At 35.4% G+C, this 25,675-nt stretch overlaps 3 protein-coding genes across 3 annotated transcripts; all 3 read left to right on the top strand.

Annotated features, from left to right (window-relative positions):
* Positions 1–186: 186 nt before the first annotated feature.
* Positions 187–4,547, top strand: LOC130046496 (uncharacterized). The gene is made up of 5 exons (XM_056162740.1): positions 187–338; positions 1,651–1,754; positions 1,880–2,138; positions 3,509–3,593; positions 4,024–4,547. Exons 1-5 carry the CDS (start codon positions 233–235, stop codon positions 4,532–4,534), a joined length of 1,065 nt encoding a protein of 354 aa, XP_056018715.1. The 5' UTR covers positions 187–232; the 3' UTR covers positions 4,535–4,547.
* A 5,761-nt stretch (positions 4,548–10,308) lies between these two features.
* LOC125671351 (uncharacterized) lies at positions 10,309–13,435 on the top strand. Its single transcript, XM_056162738.1, has 4 exons — positions 10,309–10,396; positions 10,548–10,712; positions 11,011–11,119; positions 13,095–13,435. Exons 1-4 carry the CDS (start codon positions 10,330–10,332, stop codon positions 13,105–13,107), a joined length of 354 nt encoding a protein of 117 aa, XP_056018713.1. The 5' UTR covers positions 10,309–10,329; the 3' UTR covers positions 13,108–13,435.
* Positions 13,436–14,373: 938 nt separating this feature from the next.
* Positions 14,374–23,996, top strand: LOC125671347 (uncharacterized). Its single transcript, XM_056161378.1, has 9 exons — positions 14,374–14,395; positions 14,506–14,624; positions 16,092–16,236; positions 16,335–16,466; positions 17,349–17,525; positions 18,488–18,618; positions 19,500–19,587; positions 22,446–22,530; positions 23,249–23,996. The coding sequence occupies exons 1-9, from the start codon at positions 14,374–14,376 to the stop codon at positions 23,634–23,636; spliced, it is 1,287 nt and encodes a 428-aa protein (XP_056017353.1). The 3' UTR covers positions 23,637–23,996.
* The last annotated feature ends 1,679 nt before the right edge of the window (positions 23,997–25,675 follow it).

Below are 25,675 nucleotides of genomic sequence, written 5' to 3'. Positions count from 1 at the left end.
TTTATTTAGTTGATCTTGTTTGTGAAAGATTAGAATTCATGTTCATGTCCATTACACAATCACAGCAAAATGGAATTTGTATGAGGCGAAAATAAACTTGATAAATCTAAGACATTTTGTTTGCTCATTGATGATTATTTAGCAACAGATATTGATTACAGATACGTGTACGTCAGGCAAAGCATTTGATTTGGTTAGGTGTCTCAACTATTGTAAAACCCAAGGAGAGTATATGTATTATGGTGATGATGATGTACATGACAGAATCCAAGCATCGTCATCGTCGGATATAGCGTGGACGGGGATTGCTAAACAGATATTCATCTCTTCAAGCGTTGGTATGTCTTTCATTCTACCTTTTTTCTTTTTCAATGAACTTTATCTTCGATGATCATACTAAAGTACGTTGTGTATTTCGTTATAAGAATAGAAACAGTTAGACTGGACTTTTGCATCGCTGGGATTGGCCTACTCAGCATCCAATATGCCTTAGAATGATGTATCCCTAGGACTGAAAAAAAATCACTAATTTAGAGTTCTAGTGGTGAATGTCTTCTCAAGTTGTCGCTTATAACACTGAATATTGCAGCTTATTTAATCAGTTCTTCAAGTCCACCTTTTCATTTAATATGATGAATATTTTTCAAAGGCATTTTTTCTCTCTCTTTTTCTTTTCACAAGAAATGATTTAATAGACATTGAAAATGTTGATTAAATCATATTATATCCCACTTAACTTTCTACAATCAATTGACATAAGCGTTTATGCATAACAATGCAACTGATCTTAATGTTAATGCCAAGAAATTACGTCTGTGAGCTATGTACGATTCTATAATAGTTAGACAGCTTGCAAAAACCCAGTTTCGAGAATTAGAAAACAGTGCATTAAAGTTTATTATTTGTTTTGTAAACAAAGATTGCGATATGTTATTGTTTATTGTATCTTTCATATTTCAAGCATTTTCAGGGTAAAATGTGTCATCTAGAAATTTAAATTTGTAACTATGCAAAATTAAGATGTTTTATATTACAAAATCAATATTTCACTTGTTTGTTTGTATGCATAAAAAGACTCAAGTCTTTGTTTACATAACACAGATTTAAGGCTAAAATATTGCTTTTATTCATTCATTCAGAAGGTCAAAATTTTGGCTGTCAACATTAAATGAGTTAGGTTTTAAATGTTTACCATAAAAATATTTTTATCAAAAATCGTGAACCAGTCCTTTAAAGCCTGAATTAGCATTTAGAAATTAACATATAGCAAATAACAATTGATATCTATCAACAATCAGTGTTTAGTAATTAGCATTTAGCAACATGGCATTTTAGACTGAGTATTTCGCAACTCGGTTCATAATTTCTATAGCTCGCAAATAGAAACGTCAACGACTCAACAGGCATGAATAATTTCCTTACTAGACGGGATGACAACATCAACGAGATAATGAAAAACATAGGAGGTTAAAAAAAAAACTACCACAAGTAGCAGTTTAAAATTAGGAATGTCAGATTATTATTTAAAAAGAATATATAATTATAGTAAGCATGGAATTAGCAATGAACTCTTAAATGATTATAACTATATATATATACATATAAAATTCATGAATTCCTAATTAATGTATACTTTGCTTTATTCAATAGGCAGTATACATTCAAATTCTATTCTATTGCAATGCTTCAACTGCAACAGGGACGGGTGTTCTTTCGGAAATTGCTCGGAGAGAAGACATGCGATATGTAACAAGGTAATCCGAAAATCCAAAAGCCAGAGCATCTAAAAACAATTTGAATTATAGCTAAAGCTGTTTATATGAATAATAAATTTAAAAAACCGGATTGATAATAATTCACCAATCGTCTTACTTGATAGCATCGACCGGAAACATATACTTCATCAACTTCATCGTCTACCACCTCATTAACATCAGTCTCAAGTTCAGAACAACCACCAGAACAACCATCTATTGCGCCACCAAGATCAAGCACCGCGACACAATCATCTACAAGTTTATCTAGCCATTTATCAGCTACAAACACAACGATGATTTCAATTACCGAGTCATCGACATCGACAGCTGGGAAAACATCCACAGTTACGCCATCGTCATTAGAAAATTATCAAGATCACGGTGACTATTTTGATGCATGTCTGTAACTGTGCATGATAAGCCATGTAAATTCTGATTACTGTAAACCAACTTTTTTAGCGACCATTTCGTTTCGCGATTTATCAGTGATCAAGTGTTTCACGACGGCTAATTTCTACGACGGAGATAACTGTAAACAAATAAGAGAAACAGTAAAAGACTGGTTTGTGACAAGAAATATTCGCGACGATGAGGTTCTCGCGAACTTCACGAAAATTTCTGGAACGCGAATAAAAGTGAATGTACAGTAATATAAGGTTGCATACTGGGTAAACTGGATTGTGTGACAACATTAACGCTCTACCGTGGTAGGCCGGTGCTAATTTCCAGATAATACCCTTGAAATAAAAAAAACATATTAGGGTTATTGGAGATCATGTACATTGACTGTGCTTCTTCTAAAGTGTTCAGTGTACACATTACAAATATAACCACAATCAAAGTTGTCGGAATTAATGAATTTCCTAAAAAAAAAATCTTGTGGGGACTCCGGGTTAGAATAGGTCCTCAGTACCCCTTGCTTGTCGTAAGAGGCGACTAAATGGGGCCACTCTCATGTTCATACCCTATATACCGATCTTGCCTCTTGTAAGCAATTAGAAACATAGTATCCACAAATATTCAACAAACCATATCAGATCTAGGGACTTGGAAATAACAATGTCCCTCAGCAAATTGTTTTCTGACAAACTTCCGCCAACACTTTAACAGTCAAGATTGTGTTATTGACAAAGGCAAGTCCATAGATTTCTTCACCAGTCTCTAATTGCCATGAAAAGTTTTGAATTTGAATTTTAAAGAAACTCGCAGCAAAAAAAGAATTCATAAAAATCTTATAATAGAATTAGACTTTCAAACCAACCATAATATTTAAAGCCGAGAGCGCATGTTCATGAATATTTATTACCTAAATCTAGTGTCAATATTCCAGAAAAAATGAATTGCGGACTATACACGCATGTCAAATAACAGCAATAAATGCCATTCTCAATAAGTGTATTCATCTTTAAGGGATGAATCTGATTATTCTCAATAACTGTTCATTATTTTGAAAATAACTAGATAATGTAAATGACATTCATTTTTTTGGCGCCAAAGAGGACAATAAGCATGTTCGTGGGATTTAATGTTTTTGTTTTAATACCCCAAAACGATTATACAGCACTCACGGAAATATATCAATTTACAAAACATGACAAATGTCTTGATATCTATAAAATTCCAGCTAAAGTTTTCCTAGCTTTGAAAACGTGTATATGCGTTCCAAAATATGAATTTTGAAAAAATATAACTTCCGTTTTATCTATCATGATACATCTAACATGCTATAATTCTTGTCCGTTTCACTGTAGGTATCAACACACAGACAATCGTGGCTGTTGTGATCAGTCTGGTAGCCATATCCATTTTTGTTGGCGTCACCTTCTTCTGTATAAGGTAACAGTATAATCAAATTTATTTTATGCTGACAGAAATTGCACATTCACAAAATTCACCACTGCTATTTTGCTTTTGAATTTTTTTGTACAGATTTAATTTCGATTTCATGTAAGCGAAGATTTAAGTTTTCTCAACTTTCCCTTGCTTTGTCTCTTGTTTCATGAACAGATATCGTACATACCTCACATAATTCTTATTTTGATTGACTTCGTCTTATAGACTAATGTTAAAACGCCATGCGGACTTTAGGTCATCAGATGAAATGTTTTCAGGCAATCAACATAAAACTCTAAATTCCGGATTTTTTGATTCTCCATGAAACATCTTCTACCTACCAGTATATGTAGCGTACCTTGACACACTATAATTAAATCTTACCGATGTTTGAGCAGCAACACTAAACAGGTACCATATTTTGTTCCCACAGAAAGAAAATATGTCACCATAAAGATCAGGATGGACCCCGAAGTCGAGATGAAAGAGAACTAGTCACCTATGACGAGATACAGTTGACTGAACCCAAACTAAACACAAATGGAATTGTGGTTAACGACAACTACTTTGTACTAGAACCAGAACAGAAAAGTATTAAACAGGAAATTCTACAGGACAATGAATGTTATGATCACTTAGGGGACGTCGACAAGGAGAAGGGGTATACAAACTCTCATCTATACACAAACACGATAGAGTTCACTGCAGAACAAAATAACTCAGGGGATGACGAAGATCAGTTGTATAACCATTTATGGGAGAAGAGCTCTGGGCCGGTCGAAGATTCAGACATTTACAGTCACATGCCTCCGGAGGATGATTACGAATATAGCACTGCTGAAAGAGAAGATTTGAAGAGGACCAGCAACTATGATCATGTGGTCCTTAACGAAAATAATTCTTTTGAAATTGTGAGAAATGGAAATGATCCCTGTGAAATATAAAGACAATCAAAACAAATTGTGCATGTTATGTTCTTTTCAAGTACTTTGACTATGGTTATAATGCATGGTTTTATTAGTTGATCGGCATTTATGAAACCAGAACCCAAATTTGGAGACAAGAGCCTCTTTGTGTCTGAGGTGTGTTTAGTGATAAGCTGAACGCCTAAATGGGACAGGATGCGCCTATAGTCAATAAGGTAGACTATAAAGATAGAAAAAGGGTTTCTATTTAAAGACGTAACTAGAAAAATACTATCGAATGAAATGTTTCACCACAAAGAAAGCATAAGACATTGTCATATTCACAAGTCATACCCTACTTATAGTATTTACGAGTACCGATTGAATAAGGTGATTTGACGAACAATTTGGTGATTTTCTTTACTCCCTGATAACTTGACTTGTGTATTATTCACATAAGATGAAAAAGGTCAATCGGTATAATGATCTAATTTGCAAATACAAACTATCACTGGGCTGAATGCTGTCTGCTCACGGCGGGTATGACCAGTCAACAGGGGATGTTTACTACTCCTAGGCACTTGATCCCACCTCTGTGATATGTCCAGGGATCCGTGTTTGTCCTTGTATTAATTCTGTGTTTTTATTGGATTTATGAGGTTGTTCTATGTTCGTTATCTTCCCTTTACAATGTTTTGACAACTGCAATCCTCTTTTTATTTTATGTTTTTTGTTTAATGTGCGAGAAGAAATAAAAAAAAAATGTTTGACCTACCAAAAACGAGACGGTATTGTGACATACACTTAATCAATCAGGAATTCTTTGAAAATATTCTACTACAAATTACCTTCAATATTCAGAATGAGATCGGATGCTATTACAATTTAACTGTAATGTTCATAATGGGTTTAGATACTACAACGTATTACCATACAATGTTTAGCACGGTCTTAGATCTAAACTTCTCTAGATTACCTAATAAAGAAGTATCCGTCCAGCACGGGCTTAGATCTAAACTTCTCTAGATTACCTAATAAAGAAGTATCCGTCCAGCACGGGCTTAGATCTAAACTTCTCTAGATTACCTAATAAAGAAGTATCCGTCCAAGACGGGCTTAGATCTAAACTTCTCTAGATTACCTAATAAAGAAGTATCCGTCCAGTACGGGCTTAGATTAGTCTCGTTCAACCAGACACTCGGCTGTCTCCGTATACCTCCGACGAGCAGAGAGTCTGGTAAAGACACGCGATAATAACTGTTACCGCTAGGGAGCGCTAATTTAGTTTCCGTTGGATTCTCTCTGACATAAACAGTCAATTCCGAAATTTGATGCTAATTAGTTGATCCTTCATTAGTGATATTAATGGGAAAATCATTACTACAATAAAAAAAAATACGCTCTTTGTCAGCTGGAAATTGTACTTTCACTTTTGCCTCCTAAAGTGATTTTGATAAAACGGTTTTACCATTTCCCGTCGGTAGAACAGCAAATAAATCCTTTCCTTTTACAAAAGTTTTTATGAACACTCTAGTTGTAAATCGGTAAATTTAATCTATTACAAATTTCTTCGGTAGTCGTTATTTTGAAGGTATGTTGAATCAACCAATCAAATTTTGGTAAGCCTCGTTCTGACGTTACAAACGTTATCGCGTATCTTTACCAGACTCTCTGCTCTTCGGATACTTACGGAAAAAGCAGAGCGTCTGGTTGCACGAGACTAGGGCTTAGATCTAAACTTCTCTAGATTACCTAATAAAGAAGTATCCGTCCAGCACGGGGTTAGATCTAAACTTCTCTAGATTACCTAATAGAGGGCGAAGCCCTCTCACGGCCCAAAGGGCCGTGAGAGCGGAGCTCTCCCTATAGGTAACACGTATATACATGTTTAAATGGAAAATAATGAAAAATTAAACCATACCTATGGAACTTGAAAAGTTTGGTACCAATGGCGTCGATTCGAATATTAGCGTGTGGACATGTATTCCTCCATTTTGAATCTCGTCTACCCTAGTTCACGTCGTTCTGAGATGTTACATAAAATCCGTAAAAGCATGTAAATCTTATTTTCTTAATCATTTATAATCACTCCACGATTAACGCCATGTTTTTTGTTGTGGTTCAAACGCTTTGTTTGTAAATTTGCTAAATAACGACGCTGAATATGACGTCACAGTGTACTGTTTACATCGATTGCGTTATATTTCCCGCGTTAATTAAATATATAGGCGGATCAAATGTCCAAAATTAGGATGCTTTGATACAGCTCCGTCCGCGTGCTAACTTCGGGTTGTTTTTGTCCTGTTTTGGATATAGATACTAATGTCAAAACTTTTTTGCTTCGCCCTCAAACACGGTAACGCCGTAAAACATATTAAAGAAGTATCCGTCCAGCACGGGCTTAGATCAAACTCCCCGTCGAGGCCTCATTACGTCACCTACGAATAGACCTCTCCTATGTGACGCACCACAATATACAGATTTGTATATTGTGAGTCCACGATTGTCACGCAGACAAATTACACTAAAGAAGTAGTTCGCAGTTAAAAGTTTGAAGATATTAATATTAAGAGCATTAATATAAAAGTACGGATTTTATTTTAAACATAAAATGATCAAAAGATCATTAAAAAGTAGGGAGACTCTGTTCAAATTATTGTGTAAAGTAATGAACTTGATGTTTACGTTCTTGTTTTGAAAGTTGTTTACGTTTGACGTTATGTTTTTTCGTCATTCTACAGTGACGTCACAGTATACGCGGCCTAAGAAATCGCTATCCCATAATGCCTAAGTGGAAGAGTTTGGTTTGTGAGAACTCTGGTGGAAGTTTGGGGCTTAGATCTAAATTTCTTTAGATTACCCAATAAAGAAGTATCCGTCGAGCTATTCTGATTGAAGTTGAACGATTTCATTGCACCCGTCTCTATGCTGAATATTGTTTCTTCACCAGAAAGAATGGTAATGTTTCAAGTAACAATGGCACTACGAGCCCAGGGTGATAAAGTTCATTCAAATATAAACTAGAGTGGATGTTCCAAACTCTGTTAGCTTTCATTGTATTACACAACAAACAATGAATATTCATAAGTAAGGCGTGTCCATAATAGAACATGAAGGAAACTTTCAATTATTTACATGTCAACATTCTAAATCTAGAGAACATTACCGAGGTTTTGACACCTAGTAACTTTATCATTTAAAAATATTTGATAGCTAAGATAAGTTACATGGAAGGTTTGTACGTGGTTTAGTTGTTATTAAGCATGATGTGAAAGTTTTGTCGTTCATTATGCTGATAACAGGAAACGTTTTGCAAAGAAGTTAAAAACTGGTCTGCACACCACATGTACAATGTCTTATCAACACATGTTTACATTTTCAATAATTGTGTCTTTGATATATCTACAAGTTGCAATCATGAATGCGTTGCAGTTGTAAACAATGCACGTATAAATAGAGATAAATATAGTTCGTCTAATTCCAACAAAAATGAAAGTAGAATGTAAATATACGAAAAATACCTGATTTTTTAACATTCATAAAGATATGAACAGCAACGCTTCACGCGGCATCTCTCAAAAATGAAATTTATTTATCAAATATCTACAATAAATTTGCATGTGCTTTTATCATTGTAATATTCCATTTCCTAGAACTTCCTGTGTTGTCAATGAATTAAGAAATAAATTTCATTTTTGAAAAATCCCTCGAGGATCCGGGTTGGAATAGGTCCTCAGTATCCCTTGCTTGTCGAAAGAGACGACTAAATGGGGCGGTCCTTCGAATGAGACCGCAAAATCCGAGACTCCATGTCACAGCAGGTGTGGCACAGTAAAGATCCCTCCCTGCTCAAAGGCCGTAAGAGCCGAGCATAGGCCAAAATTTTGCAACCCTTCACCATATGAGTGAAAAATTCTCGAGAGGGACGTTAAGCAATATACAATCAATCATAACGCAATGATGTAAGGTATGCTGGCGTGAAGTGCTTAAGATGTGTTGGCGTGAAGTGCTTAATGCGTGCTGGTATGAAGTGCTTAAGGTGTACTGGCGTGAAGGCGTGAAGTGCTTAAGGTGTGCCGGTGTTGTAGGGTGAGCCTTCCCCCATAATGAGACCCCCCCCCCCCCCGGAAGCCTGGCTCTAAAGTGAGCCTTCCCCCGGAAGCCTGGCTCTAGAGTGAGCCTCCCCCCTGGGGGAAGGCTCACTCTAGAGCAGGAGAACCCCCGGGGAAGTCTCACTCTAGATCCAGACTTCCCCGTGGGAAGACCTACTCTATCACTAGTTGTAGTCAGACTTCCCACCATAGCAGGACTTCCCCCTTCATTTATTCCTGGTAAACTACTATCACTTTATGGAGATTGTTTAGATACCAAGACCTTTTTCAGCAGGGCATTAAATAATTTTGCTTAAGGAAGTACTCTACATCATCATAATGGCTGACTTCCTTTTAAAACATGGATGAAAATATGAATATCAGCAATATTTGTTTAATCATTTAAAGAATTCTCACCTAGCTGAGTAGCTCAGAATGTTAGCACGTCGACTGCAATAAAAAAAAAAGCACGTCGACTGCTGAACTGTACATCGTGTGTTCGAGTCCAGCATGGGTTTTAAATTTTTCTCAGATTGCTTTCTACTAAAACTGCATTTTTTGACTCAATAAAGTAAATTTGAAAGTTTACAATTTCAAAATATTGTTATACATATCCTCCACTTTTCATCCATATCAAATTTCTCTGGTGTAGCATACCTCCTTAAGTCGTTCTATAAACTCAAGAGAAGAAAACGGTGAATAAAACACATTGGAATTGATAAGTCATTTTGTTTGACCCATAGACATTGAACTTTGACCCACACAATACCTATGCCTTGGTTAGTTTTAGAAGTTTGAAAAATGAAATGAGGAAATTTCGAATTTATGTTTAATCTTATCTGCGTATAAATATCGCTTATGCTTTTAAACTTGTACAACTTCAGGTAGGTAGGTAGATAGGTTAGGTAGGTAGGTAATTCCCTGTCCGATAAACTAAAATTTATTTCATAGTTTGCGCAGGAGGAGAAGAAAGCGGGGGTGTTTCTCTAGAGTGAGACTTTAAGAGGGTTTTATGACTCTAAAGTGAGTCTTCCCCCTGGGGGTAAGGTTTATTCTAGAGCAATTCTGCTAGGGGGAAGGCTCACTCTAGAGCGAGACTACCCGGGGGAAGGCTCACTCTAGAGCCAGACTTCCGCGGGGGAAAGTCTGGCTCTGGGGGAAAGTCTGGCTCTAGAGTGAGCCTTCCCCCAGGGGGGAAGTCTCACTATGGGGGAAAGTCTGGCTCTATATGTGCCGGCGTGAAGTGCTTAAGGTGTGCCGGCGTGAAGTGCTTAAGGTGTGCATTGCTGTTTGTATCATGTATTTTCAAAACTGGAATTTATTTTCTATATTTACATTTTACTTTGATTTTTGTTGGAACATTCCTAATCGTTAAAATATTCGTACTATTTTTATCAGGATTCATACGCACATCGTTCACTTTCATGAGGAAATAGTTATTATTTCAATTTGTAAAGATATAAAATGTAAAACACTGTAAAAGCCATGGACAAATTTGAATTTCAGGCTGTTGTCTTGTAATACACACAAATTATTTGTATGTTTTTCAGGACAAAATCATTATAGAAAGTAAAGTTTGTTTAAACCACCTGAACAATAGGAAATCCACATTATAGCGACAGTGTTTCAAACATCAAAATATAAATAAATGGCAAGATATTTACATTTGTTGTTCGGCTTATCTTATACATTACTTGTTATCTATTGATTTTTTACAGGCGGAAGTTTGACGATATATTCAAAATGGGTTCATCACTACTTTCTAAGCTAAACGCTGGAATTTGCATTATAGAAGTTTTCCTAACAAATGGTAAATTTGTGAATGATATCGTCAATAGACATTTGGTATTTGTTATAGGATTAATGAATGTTCGTTATCTTTACTTAGTTCATCATTATAAATTAAGTGAAAGTGCGTTATTGATGACCGTGTGACTTGCAGTGTTATTTGTATTTTTCAGTTGTTGCAGATAATAACACACAGATGACTTGGCTTGCTGCTAGGGACTTTTGTGACAGTATCAACTCTAGTTTGGTGGACCCCTTCATCGATAGCGTGTCAACAGAAGGAGCATTCTGGACAAATAGACGCATGGAGACACACTCCTCGTGGATCTATATCGAAGGTAGGAAGACAAAATTCAGTTTCCAATCAAATTAAGAATGAAAACGAATCGCAGTTAAAACTGTTTTTAAAGTTTCGTTAAATGCATTTTGCATGAATTTTGACAATCACTCATGGATCTATATTGAAGGTATGAAGACAATTCAAAGTTTCCAATCAAATTAGGAATTACTGAGAAGTAATTCGTTTAAAACAATAATAAAAATAATGATTTTTAAATAAGAAATTAAGTAAAAATCTCATTCAAAATGTTTTTAAAGTGAATGTTAAACGTATGAATCTTCAATTTGACTTTGTAGGATGCACCAATATTTCCTCGCTGGAGTCAAACAGTGACAACGGAAGACAGATAGCCTCGGTATGGGAATGTGATAACTGTGTAGCCACACCGAATCATTCGGAATACAGGTAAATTATCGGTGTCACTCCTCTTTCTATATCTCCTTGATCCAATGTCAGACCAATGTGGAATTTTATACGTAAGCTTTTTTCGTATCCTGAGGGTCCTTGATAGGTGAATAAACATATTTATATACCCCTTCCCGGTGGGTATTTTATCCCAGGGAAGAAGGCAACTAAATGGGGGCGGTCCTTCGGATGAGACCGCAAAACCTGAGGTCCCGTGTCACAGCAGGTGTGGCACGATAAAGACCCCTCCCTGCTCAAAAGCCATTAGAACCGAGCATAGGGCTAAATTTTGCAGTCCTTCACCGGTAATGGTGACGTCTCCATATGAGTGAAATATTCTCGAGAGGGACGTTAAACAATATACAATCAATTCATCTCTATACAGAAAAGAATCTACCAAAGGCATACATAATGATACTTGAAGGGTTTTCTATGCACAAACACTTACCCCTTTATCTTTGTTAACCTTAGATTATCAGAAGTACATATTATTCACATGAATATTCATTTCAATCAATTTCATAAGTTATATCTGTGCATGACCCCATCTTCGCAAGCCAAGTGTCCGATTCGCTTACTCTCATCTCCCTCTTGGCAGATTTCTAAGCCTTCAAAATATTGCGCTTTGACTTTCCAAGATATACAATCAAATCGCGCCCTACATACAGTTTGGTTTGAGTAATGGCATGTTCGCCCGTGTTGTCGTCTTTGCCATGGTATTTTGTCTAAAATACAAAGACAGACGATATGTGGAGAAAGTTTTCAGGTTTACGATCAACTTCAGAGATACTCAATCAACTGACGATAAAGGACGGTATGTGCTGGAATAAACTGAACAAACTCAGCAAAATTGAGAACGATATCAAAACAAAAGTAGAAACGCTGAAATCTGAAAGACATGCATTGATACATAATTTATGCCTTAAATACAAAGGTGACATAGGTGTACAGCAAGTGTTCACACATAAATTAAAAAAACAAAACAATTTTTTTATTGTTTTCATCTGTCAACTCCATTTTGTAAGTGTAAACATGCGTTATCTGATTGTTTAGATTTGTTTTCGTCAAGAACGACAACTCGCTCGATCCATTAGATGACAGGTCAGTTGCACCTAAATTCGCCAAGGTGGAGATGAGAGTGAGTAAATCGGACATTTGGCTTGGTATGGTCGACAGACAACGGACAGACAACGGACAAATTTTGATCAGAAAATAAAATGTTGGATATGATGATAACGCGATAAGTACGTCTCATGTCAAGAAAACGTTTCATAGCGGTCAGTCGGTTTATTGATTCAAGAAAATAAATCTCATGAAATCACATACGTGTTTGCGGTAGAGGAAATAAGACTTTTTTGTTCTATCTCTGCTACTAAACATCAGAAATCTAATCCAATAACTCATGTTTTTGGTACTAGGGCATTTACTCCAACATTCTGAAATCAGGCAGATATGTGTATCGTCGTTAGCCATCATCAATTTGTATACAAGAGTTGCCCAAGTAACTTTTATTCATATTTACATAGCTAGTCTATAATATACATGTATGTATACATCTCGTACCCACCCAAGTATTTAACAGAGTACTCAACGTACCTCCATCACAGAAGATCTGATGTCTCGGAACTTGCGTATTTTCGTTACTTCTTTTTCCCAAATTTTCTAGTTCCGATATCCCGTATCAAACCAATACATAACTGGGAATGACACGTCATCTGAACGACATACGTGGTGTTAACTATATTTTAAAACAAGAAAAATACTCTTGATCTGTCATGAAATGCTACTAGGCCTATATGGACTTCTAATAACTTAAAGAGAAAATACCTGTATTAACATTACATAATACTTATTAAACGCTGTCTATTTCATTCTGACATCCTAATATGATTAAGGGGTCGTTTCAAAAGTTAAGAAATGAAATATTAAGTTAAACGTTGAAAACCTCATGACTAACTTTTATCTTTTTCTTTAGAATTCAACTTTAAACGAAGGTAAGGTTTTCCTCTAATTTCTCACCATACATCGAGTCATATTTCTCAGTCATATAAAAGCAATGTAGGTGACAATTTGTGATATTATGATTGAAACTATAAGCAAGGGACAAAACGTATGGCGAAATGTTTGTGTTTGCGTAGAAATGAAACCCGTAACACATCAACATCTTCCTGAACAAGATTCCTGAATTGATATACCAAACCATGATCAAATTAATTCAATTTAACAGCATACTCCCCAGGCACATCTTATAAGATCTATGTTTGGATTTTACACATCGGATCTCTTAGTGCGTTGCTTTGAAATATTAATGCAATGTTGAATACAAAATTATACTACATGTACATACCAGTACTTTTACATCTACGTTCTTTAATTTTCTTTGTAGCTAACATCACCCTGAACAAGTCATCAGACAGCAACAGTTCCTTAAGCGTCTCAATGAACTGGAACAGTTCTTTCAAAAGTTGTTTTCCAACCGATATCGAAACAAAGAAAGGAAAAATTAACATTAACATAAAGTACTTTTCGATATCAATGCTTTACACAAAACTTCATCTCAAGATTGATCTGTGTACAAAAGAACACGATGTCATATAGATTAACTACTTTCAATTCAACATAATTTTACTACGAGATTTGAACTTGAAAATCTCTTATTTGCAAACGAAACACCTTTTTTCATTATTACGGGACATCTTTTTTTTTTTAATATAAGACAATTGAGAGTTTCGATGGTGAAATCATACCTCATATGAGATACTTTAACGGTTCATTAAATACATTTTGTCGTAATGAACCACCTTAATGTAAATGTAAGATATAGATATTAATTTCTATCGTCTATTGTGTTCATTATACACAACGGTGTCAAAGCTATTTGAATAACGCTCGTTATTATTACAGCCCAGTAGCTAAGTACTTCGTTACTAGCTTGAAAATACGAATGTATATTTTATTGCTGTTGTAAAATTTATAAATTCATTTCAAAATTAAGGCTTATCTCCCTCACGCAACCTTTTTGGCACACTGTTTTCCCCTATAATAGCTCTAAAACTTCATTGTTATTTCGGATTTCAAACATTTCGGTTGAGTATCACTGAAGAGACATTATTTGTCGAAATGCGCATCTGGTGCATCAAAATTGATACCGTATAAGTTTTATATTCAAATTGCAGACACACTTAAATAGTCTGAATTAAAAATGTCAAAGAAAGCATTACTCCTGAGCTGGTATTATCATCATAAAAATAGAAATGTACAACTCCCCTTTTTACCGTTAGTAATGTTATCTGGACTACTGCACTGAAATAAAATTTTAAACTGTTGAAGTTCATGAGAAAAATTATGTTTTCAAAATTTTTATGAATGTAAATTAAATTTTATAGGTTGCATTGATGAGGTGAATCCCAGTCTTTCACTCTCCAGTGTACGACACACGATTCCCTACCCGTCTATCACTCTGTGTGAGGACATCTGTAATACGAGTCAGCATTTCATTGTTAAGGTGAGAAATTCTACTTATGCTGTTCTTATCTATATAAGGAAATACTCTCAAAATGAACTATTACTACAAACACTCCCACAAACCTTAAACACACTTACACACACAAACACTCAAAACTTACACACACACACACACAAACACTCCCACAAACACTCAAAACTTACACACACACACACACACTCCCACAAACACTCAAAACTTACACACACACACACACAAACAAACACTCCCACAAACACTCAAAACTTACACACACACACACAAACACTCCCACAAACACTCAAAACTTACACACACACACAAACACTCCCACAAACACTCAAAACTTACACACACACACACTCCCACAAACACTCAAAACTTACACACACACACACAAACACTCCCACAAACACTCAAAACTTACACACACACACAAACACTCCCACAAACACTCAAAACTTACACACACACACAAACACTCCCACAAACACTCAAAACTTACACACACACACACACACACTCCCACAAACACTCAAAACTTACACACACACACAAACACTCCCACAAACACTCAAAACTTACACACACACACACACAAACACTCCCACAAACACTCAAAACTTACACACACACACAAACACTCAAAACTTACACACACACACAAACACTCCCACAAACACTCAAAACTTACACACACACACAAACACTCCCACAAACACTCAAAACTTACACACACACACAAACACTCCCACAAACACTCAAAACTTACACACACACACAAACACTCCCACAAACACTCAAAACTTACACACACACACAAACACTCCCACAAACACTCAAAACTTACACACACACACACAAACACTCCCACAAACACTCAAAACTTACACACACACACAAACACACACAAACACTCCCACAAACACTCAAAACTTACACACCCACCAACATTCAAAAGTTACACCTACAAACATTCAAAACTAACACTCACATACACTCAAAACTAACACACACAAATACTCAAAACTTAAACACACTTACACACACAAACATTCTAAACTTACACCCACAAACACTCAAATCTTACACCCACAAACATTCAAATCTTACACCCACAAACACTCAAAACTGACATACACAAACACTCAAATCTTAAACACATTTACACACACAAACACTCAATACTTACACCCACAAACACTAAAATCATACACCCACAAACACTCAAAACTTACACCCACAAACACTCAAAACTTACACACACAAACACTCAAAACTTACACACACAAACACTCAAAACTTAACACACACAAACACTCAAAACACACACAAACACTCAAAACTTACACCCACAAACACTAAAAATTTACACCCACAAACACTCAAAACTTACACCCATAAATACTCAAAACTTACACCCACAAACAATCAAAACTTTCATCCATAAACACTCAAGAAGAGAGAATAAGACGCTTATATTTACAGAATACTTCGTGCCGTTGTGTTGAATATCCTAATGTAACAGATCCAGCTGTTAACGATCTCTGTACTATACCGTGTAAGGATATCCCGCCACTGGGACTATATTGCGGAGGGACATCAACATTCAATGTGTTCAAAACTTATAGAGGTAAGAGTCAGCTTATCAACATAACATATGTTACAAGAATATAACGGAAGAAGAAATCTGTACTAATTACCACGTGTAAAGATTGTTTTGTATTGTAGAAACTGAGATACTAAGCCAAGTTCCTTCACACAGCTGTGTGGTGCTAAACTGTGAGGACTCCCCACCCTCACTGATTACAGTGAGTTGCAATGAAAACTTACCCACAGTGGGCTATGTGTCAAATTCAATATGTATCACTTTAAGATTATATGTCTATAATTAGATTGACAAAAATAACTGATGAAATAATCATGACAAGTTTACAAATTGTTTGTTTGAGTGTCCCAGTAACACACATGTATGTTCGATTATGTGTCTCAAAGTGCCGCTGTTAGTTCAATACATTTACCTTTGGTTCAATAGAGATATCTTACTAAAATCTACTTAACATTTTGTATTCCCTTTTGAAAGAAGGATTCATAATGTTTTGCACCTGTTGGTTGGTAGGTCAATCTGTAGAACAATTCTTGTCTTGAAAACCCTTTCCTAGACATAGATCAAACTTGGTACAATGGTACATCGTAAGGAGTAAATGAACCCTATTGATTTTGGGTTCACATGGTCAAAGGTCAAACTGTACACAATAATACATTGTTATGTTTTGAGAATCACTTGCTTGATTGACACCAAACTTGGTACAGTGGTACTTCCTAAGATGACTCCTATTGATTTTGAGGTCACTTGGTTAAAGATCAAGGGCCAATCCACTCTGAACAAAGGAAGATATTGTCCATTCATTTCGTCACTGCACGATTCACACTCTCAGACATGCTGTCGGTAAATACCCAATGCAGGAAAATAACCATCATCTTTTTTACGGTTGATTGTTTTCATTCCATCTAATAACATCTTGCCGTGGTTTTATTAAAATCTCTATTATTTTTTTTAAAAATCGTTTGTGAATCAGAACTTCACATGATTTATTATACAATGTAACATTTTAGATGGTGAAAAAGGATCGCACATTGTCCATATGGGAACTCATACATTGAAACCTGTATTTTTGTTTAAAATCACAACCATAAATGATTTACTATATTATATCTGTATTTTACATTATATAAAAATTCAAGATGGTGAAACGGGATTGCACATTAACCAAACAGAAACTTGGGAATTCTCTACAAACTATTGTAAGGAGAGGAATGAATCGCTACCGTCGAGTGTATCTCTCTGTAATACTACCGGATTACGTGGCGAACAACATTGGAGTGGACTGGTACGAGTAGGGACAGCAGTATCCATTACAGGTTTGTCAAACACAATAATTCACCTTCATATTGCTAAATATTTACATTTGCAATGATAATGTACAGAATGTAGGAAATCTACACAAGGAAATAACCTGAATGTGATGTGACTTTTTCCAAACACACCAAGACAAGTACAGAATGTAGGAAATCTACACAAGGAAATAACCTGAATGTGATGTGACTTTTTCCAAACACACCAAGACGTTAGCGGTAACATGGACATCGTTAATATAAAAGACCAAGTATACACGGTGTCACACTTGATTCACGTTTACGTTAAGTCAACAGACAATTAGGTCCACATCATATTCACACAAACTTTACTCTGTTCCACTGAATTTTGAATACGTTATTTGAAGAAGCCAAAGCTAGTTCATACTTGGATTTTTTAAACAGGACAGCGCAATTAGTTTCAAAAACTAGTTTACATTGTGGTCCTGATAATATATATACAGGCAGCCGTATTATACAGATATAATTTGAAATAGTATGTGAAGGTATGTTGCATACATACCATATCTACATACTAAAAGCTAAAAATAAAACTGAAAATAAGTAAATGAAATAAAAATAAAACTGAAAATAAACAAAAACAAATCTATGAAAGGTGAAGATAACGAACAGTAATCAATCATAACTCCTATAAGCAATACAAAATAGAAAGTTGAGCAAACGCGGGCCCCTGGATACACCAGAGGTGGGATCAGGTGCCTAGGAGAAGTAATCATCCCCTGTCGGTCTTGATCAGGTAAACGGAGTTATCCGTAGTTAAAAATCATTGTGCCAAGAACGGTCTAACAATCAGTATGAAACTCGTCAGACAGAATTTGACCCAATATTTATTACGATTCTTGAAATAAAAATCATGACGTTCTAAAACGTTTCTTCCGTGTTCGGTTGTTATTCATCATATTATTGATATTATGATTATTTTAAACAAAGCCTCGTTATGATTACAGACGGAAGTCAACCCGATCCATCATCAGTGGTCGAGTTCAACTGTACACGCTGTGAAAACAGCACGTGTCGTTCTATCAGCTGCAGCAGCAACCGTTCCGCTCTCTGTCAGATAAAGAATATCAACAATCAAGTGAGATCTCAGAATAAAAAAAACATTTCATACTTTTTATTTGTTAATGTCGGTGATTCAAAACTATTATTCTTCGCTATTTACTCAAATTTGTCAATATGGCGTCGGTGGCCTAGTGGTTAGGCTGTCATATTCTTGACCGAAAGGTCGTGGGTTCGAGTCCTGGCCGCGGCAGGGCCGACGTTGTGTCCTTGGGAAAGACACTTTACATGAATTTTCCTCACTCCACCCAAGTGTAAAAGGGGTAACTGGCTATAGACAGTGAAACATATTTTTCTAGATTGGTATAAAGTCTGCCGGGGTAATAATGCATTGTAAAGCGCTTTGAGCAGCATACGCTGGAATAAGCGCTATATAAAACCTATTATTATTATAATAATAAATCATTTAACTTTCAAAATTATATGTTTACATTTCAACATGACTTTGTAATGAAAACTTAGACAACAGCATTATTGTGACATCACAATGCCAAAATAACTTTGCACTAGAGATGAAAATGCCAACCAACAATAGTATTTATATACTGTAAATCTTGAAATGTTCGCGCGGGGGCAGTTTTTGCGAATATTACTGTACATTCTATGTCGGTTGAAAATGCCGACATTCACAAAAAAAAAAAAAAAAATGGAAATAAAAAAATATGTATGATACCATACAAATGATGAGGTTCAAGATATTTCAATGTCAGGTTATATTGATAACAAATTATATTTGATATTTACCACTACTTTGCATTTAAGTCTGCCATATTTTTGAAACGCGGATCCCGATTACTTAATTCAATCCCTATCGATATCTAAAGTGCTTGAATAGCACACCAAACTCATTCAATATTGGTAATGCCAACAGCTAATCGTCAATTTTATTTTACCTCACAGAAAACCACAACGTTGTCAGCGAGCCACGCTACATCTTTTATCACTGATCACGTGACGCCTTCAAAGAATGACAAAAGCAAAATCAAATGTAAAAAGAAAGATCTCACACGTACATGTATAACAGGAAAATGCAAAAATGTGGGTAAAAGGGAAACACAAATCTTACAAATGCTGTATAATGACAAAAAGCCAAATAAGAGTGAAGTGTCAAACAGACGCTGTACAAGCACTTATTTTTACGGGGGTCGGATTTTTGTCTATTTCATGGCAAGACTTGTCCACCAATTCAGGAAAGGGAGAAAATGAGCTACCACGTGCACAAACAACGACAACTTTCAAACACGAACATGTAATTTTTTTTCAATCTACGAAAACGTGACCCCACACACCATAAAGTATATATATATATATATATATATATATATATATATATATATATACCATGGTTGGCCGGTGTTACGTTTTCAATAATAAAAGACAAAAGAAAACATAAGCGCGTCAAGGGGATTGTCAGAGACGGTGTACAACGTCTCCTACAAGATAAGTGTACAATGTACACCTTACAACAAAAACGAATCTTCATATGAAGAGTTTGGCAAATACAGACCCCTGGGTATACCTAGGAGGAGTAAGCATATCCTGTCAACCGGTCATACCGCCATGAGCCCTGTATCTTGATTAGGTAAACAGAGTATTCCATCGTCAAAATCAGTGTCTAAAGAACGGTCTAACAATTGGTATGAAACACGCCAGACAGCATTCACTTTTTCATATATATATATTTCTATATATATCTGTGTGTGTGTACTACTGTCAAAATTATGACAGGTTGTAATGGCAAACTAGATCGTTATAACAAGCATAAAATGCTAACATTAAACGAGACTTTTGAAACCCCTGTAACACTAACTTGTTTGTTAGTAGTTTGCCCCGATTTAAAATTGATCACACTTGGAACAAGCTCTTGCGTATCGAATGAGTTGAGAGACATTAACACCATATGCGGGTGGTAATGGAATATTGCTACATAAATATGGGACGTTGACGATTGAAAAGCTGAATTCATCCCGTTTGTCATACAGTTGAGTTGTCAGTTTGCCGTTAATGTCTACTTTCAATAAAATATCTAAGTATGAAGCAGAAGTGGACTCTGTGGTGTCTTCTATTTAGAGCTCACAGGGATATATCGAATGGATATATGAATGAAAGTTATTAATACCTCTGGTGTGTCCAGGGGTTCGTGTTTGTCCAATTATCTATTTTGTATTGCTTATAGGAGTTATGAGATTGATCACTGTTCGTTATCTTCACCTTGCATTATTAACAGATAAAACGTCATCGATATAGTAAGATATAACTAAATTTCGAGTTCAAGACCATAGTAAGATATATCTAATTTTCAAACTGAAGGTTTGTCATTCTCATGTAGAAGCTGTTGAATAAATTCTGTTTCACAGGCTTATTCAAATAGGTCAACTACCAAAGGAGCAGAATTTGTACGAATGGGAATTCCAAGAGACTGTAGTGAAAACCTGATTATCAAAGACTACTACGAAGATATTGTCAATGAGGAACTTCAACATCTTTTTTATTTCAACTTTAGAGTACTTTTGCGTAGAATCAGAGTGATATTTAACAAAGTAATTCAATAATTTGGTAATAGATACAAATATTTTCTTTTTCCATTTTTGTTGAAGAAGCAACTATCGATGATGTCAAAAATCTAGTCTTTATATATCGTGAGGAATGGTCGTGTAAAGTATTGAAAAGTCGTACGTTTTAATATTGTTGATTTGAGAAAAGCTTTGTGATTTCAAATTTACTAAAAATTCTTTAGAATATTTATAATCCACATTTGATTTACACCACTTCTGGCATATGTTGTGACACAGTGTGTTTGGATTTTCCCCTCCACAGCTGTAAATATTTTCGTGAGGAGGAAAGATACATGTAGGGACTTAGTAGAACAATTACTGAGTCCAACAATGAAAGGTGAAGATAACGAACAGTGATCAATCTCATAACACAATGTAGCGTTGTAGGGGTTTGTGTGAAGGTTATGAATCCAGTATAGGTACGGTATTTCATATTCATCTGCCTCATGGACTAGGGTTTGAAATGTGTTTAAAACTGAAGCGTGATTTTGAATTTCATCTTTTAACAGGGCAGTGGATTTCCAAATGTGGAATTAATGCCAAGTTCGTTTATATACAGTTGTAATGATTACAAACAAAGACAATATTGTCACAAGCGTTGTCACCTGGAACCTAACCTTACTCTTTATGTAACTTATCTAACTCTTTTATCACTTCTGGTTTAGTAAACACCGAAGGATAGATGTTGCACTTTTTTGTGTTTAATACGTGATTTCAATATTCCTCTTATCTTCTTTATATATTCTGACAAGTTATCAAGTTCTTCTTTTTCATATTAGTTCATTGTCTGACAGAATCTTCAACAGAATTCATAATAGAGATGAATTTCTGTTGCTTATTGAAAGACTGAGGTTCTCTTTTTAAGATAAGTGATTTGAGGTCCTCATTTTCAGCTACATTACCACAGTCACAGAAAAGGATTACCACGTTGTCGGAATCAATAAATGTTCAATTCATTCTCAAACACGTAGGTTGTTCTCCATCAAATTCCTTTTGCCGCCAAATTAAAGAAAAATAAGGATGTTCATGGGGATTTGTTTTGTTTGTTTTAATTCAGTTTCTCTTGTTTGTAAAGGATTTGAATTCGTGAGTGTATAAGTACCACGAAAAACAACGAATACCAAGCACCCACAGGAATATATTAATTTGATGATTCGACAAATGTCTCGTTAGTTATGAAATTCCAGGGGGAAATTTTTGCGACCTTTAATAGTGTATATATTCCAAAATAATGATATATTTTTTTCAATTCCGTCCCTTTATGTTATGCTTCTTCTCTGTTTCACTGCAGGTATCAATACACAGACAGTCGTGGCTGTTGTGATCAGTCTGGTAGCCGTATCCATTTTTGTTGGCGTCACTTTCTTCTGTCTAAGGTAATGCTGCACTACTATTCCTTTTTTTCTGTAAATTCATTGCGTAGAAACGCTGCTGGTATCTTTAGATAAAGAAAAAGAAAAATCTTTATTGTATGTTTGGTATAGATTAAATTCCGATTCCTTGTAAGCGAAGCTTTATAGCTACATTCTTTGATGTGAAGTGTGTGTTGGTCCCAAATTCTTTTTATAAGTGACCAACAGTTACAACACGTGCCTGTTACGGAAGTTTATGATTTTGTAAAAAAAAAACAACAAAAAAAAAAAAAAAAAAAAAAAAAAAAAAAAAAACAACCTTTACCTTCCCTTCCCTTGTGTCATTAATATGCAAGGTGAAGATAACGAACAGTGATCAATCTCATAACTCCTATAAGCAATACAAAATAGATAGTTGGGCAAACACGGACCCCTGGACACACCAGTGGTGGGATCAGGTGCCTAGGAGGAGTAAGCATCCCCTGTTTACATAAATGCTGCACAGCATTCTTAGTTTAAATGACTTCATCTTATCGACCAATGTTCAAACACCATGAAGACGTTAGGTCACCAGATGAAATATTTTCAGTCAATCAGCATAAAAATCTAAATTCCGATATTTTACTTTCTCCATGAAACATTTCCTATGTTCCAGTATTTAGTGTACAGTCACATAATAGAATTAAATCTTATCGAAATGTGAGTAGAAAAGCTAAACAGGTACCATAATTTGTTCCCACAGAAAGAAAATATGTCACAAAGATCAGGATGGACCAAGAAGTGGAGATGATAGAAAACTAGTTACCTATGACGAAATACAGTTAACTGAACCCAAACTAAACACAAATGGAAATGCGATTAATGACAACTATTCTGTACTAAAACCAGACCAGAAGAATGTTAAAGAAGAAAATCTGCAGGACAATGAATGTTATGATCATGTAGAGGACATCGACAAGGAGAAGGATTATACAAACTCTCATTTATACACAAACACAAAGCTTACTGCAGAACAGAATGACATGGGGGAAAACGAAGGTCATTTGTATAACCAATTATTAGAGAAAAACGCTGTACCGGTTGAAGATCTACACATTTACAGTCACATGACACCAGGTGACTCCGGATGATGATCATGAATATAACATTGCTAAAAACGAAGATTTGAAGATGGCCACGAACTATGATAATGTGATCCTTAATGAAAATAATTCTTTAATTCTCTTAATTCTCTAAATTCTTTAACGAAAATAATTCCATAATTCTTTAGAAATACCGAGATATGGAAAGGATCCCCGTGTGATATAAAGACAGAAAAAATGTGCATGTTATTTTCTTTCCAAATACTCTAACATTGGTTATAACACTTAATTTAACGCTTCTCTTTGCCATATGACGGTCTCGGAGGGCGTCATTATACGCATTTTTATCATGAGATAACTATTGCTTTGTGTCGCATTAAAATCATATTCATGTTCTTGGCACACTCATTTTGATTACTCCGTTTACCTGATCAAGATATAGCGCTCACGGTGGATGTGACTAGTCAACAGGGGATGCTTACTCCTTCTAGGCACCTGACCTCACCTCTGGTATGTACAGGGGTCCATGTTTGCCCAACTCTCTATTTTGTATTGCTTATAGGAGTTATGAGGTTGATAACTGTTGTCACTTTCATTCATGTGCATATCGTTGTTGTTATCATAACAATATAGGAGTTATGAGATGGATCACTGTTCGTTATCTTCACCTTGCATGTTCCAAAGAACTATCATTTGATAAACATTTCCAAGATCCACAGATTAAAAAACATACAATTTTTCAACACTTTACACGACCATTTCTCATGATGAATTAAGGACCAGAAGTTTTGACATCATAGACGGCTGTTTCTTCAATAAAAATGGAAACATTGAATTCGAAAATGTATATATCTTGTGATCAGCCATACCAAACATTACATTGTTAAACACTACTCTGATTCTACGCACGAGTACTCTTAAGTTGATTTTGAAAAGATACTAGAGTTTCTCAATGGCAATATTAAGTAATCTTAGTCTTTGATCAGGTTTTCCAACAGTCTGTTGGAATTCCCATAGGCACGAATTGTGCTCCATTATTAGCTGATCTGTATTTGTATCCTGAGGCGAAATTTATTCAAAAGCTTCTGCACGAGAATAAAACATATCTCTGGTCTTTAACTCGACATTCATATATATATCGACAACGTTTTATCTATCAACAATACTCATTTCTATTCATATGTCGAGTTTTTCATATCTGTTTCATATTTGAATATTTCATTGAACATGGATGTCAACAGCAAACTTACAAAACATATTTATGACAAACGAGATGATTTCATCTTCTCCATCGTGAACTTGAGATATTTGTGTAGCACCTACATGTGACGTTTATATCTCTCAACTGATTGGATACGCAACAATAAGAATTTTAGGAAGGCTACGGACAATTAAGTCAGTGGTCCGTGTTTGCCCTTCTCCTTATTCTATATTTTATATGATACAGGATTTATGAGAGTTGTCGCTGTTCGATATCTTCACTTTTCAATATCCCAACAACTGCAATCTGCAGCAAAATACCTGCAATGTTAAGAATGAGTTCAGATTCTGCTACAAATTACCTTCAATGTTCACTATGGGTTTAGATACTACCACACACGGGCTCATATCAAATCTTCTAAATTTTTCTAGCTACATTGTACCTAATGAAGAAGTGTCAGTCGTGCAATTCTCGTCAAAGTTTTCTTTTTTTTTTTTTTAAATATATATATATATTATTTCTCAGAACCTATTCTATAACAATAATGATAGTAATAATAAAATACACTAATTTATAGGGCAGCTGTCAGTGATGGGGCTCTGGCTAAGCTCCCTCAAATTTAACAAGACATTTCCTACTGTGCCACGCAGGGCGCATTCTATAAATTCTATTCTATAATATACAAGCTTAAGTATATTTACAGGTCTAGCGTATTATAATGTATATAAAAGAAATTATTATGTGTAATTTATCGTCAAAGTTAATCGTTTTCAATGCACCCGTCTCTATGCTGAATAGTTTTTCTGCTCCAGAAAGAATGGTAATGTTTCAAGTAACCATGGCACTACGAGCCCAGGGTGATAAAGTTCATTCAAATATAAACTAG

Source organism: Ostrea edulis, chromosome 4 (genome assembly GCF_947568905.1).
Source record: "Ostrea edulis chromosome 4, xbOstEdul1.1, whole genome shotgun sequence".
Classification (NCBI taxonomy): Eukaryota; Metazoa; Mollusca; class Bivalvia; order Ostreida; family Ostreidae; genus Ostrea; species Ostrea edulis.
This window is presented reverse-complemented; position numbering and strand designations above follow the sequence as displayed.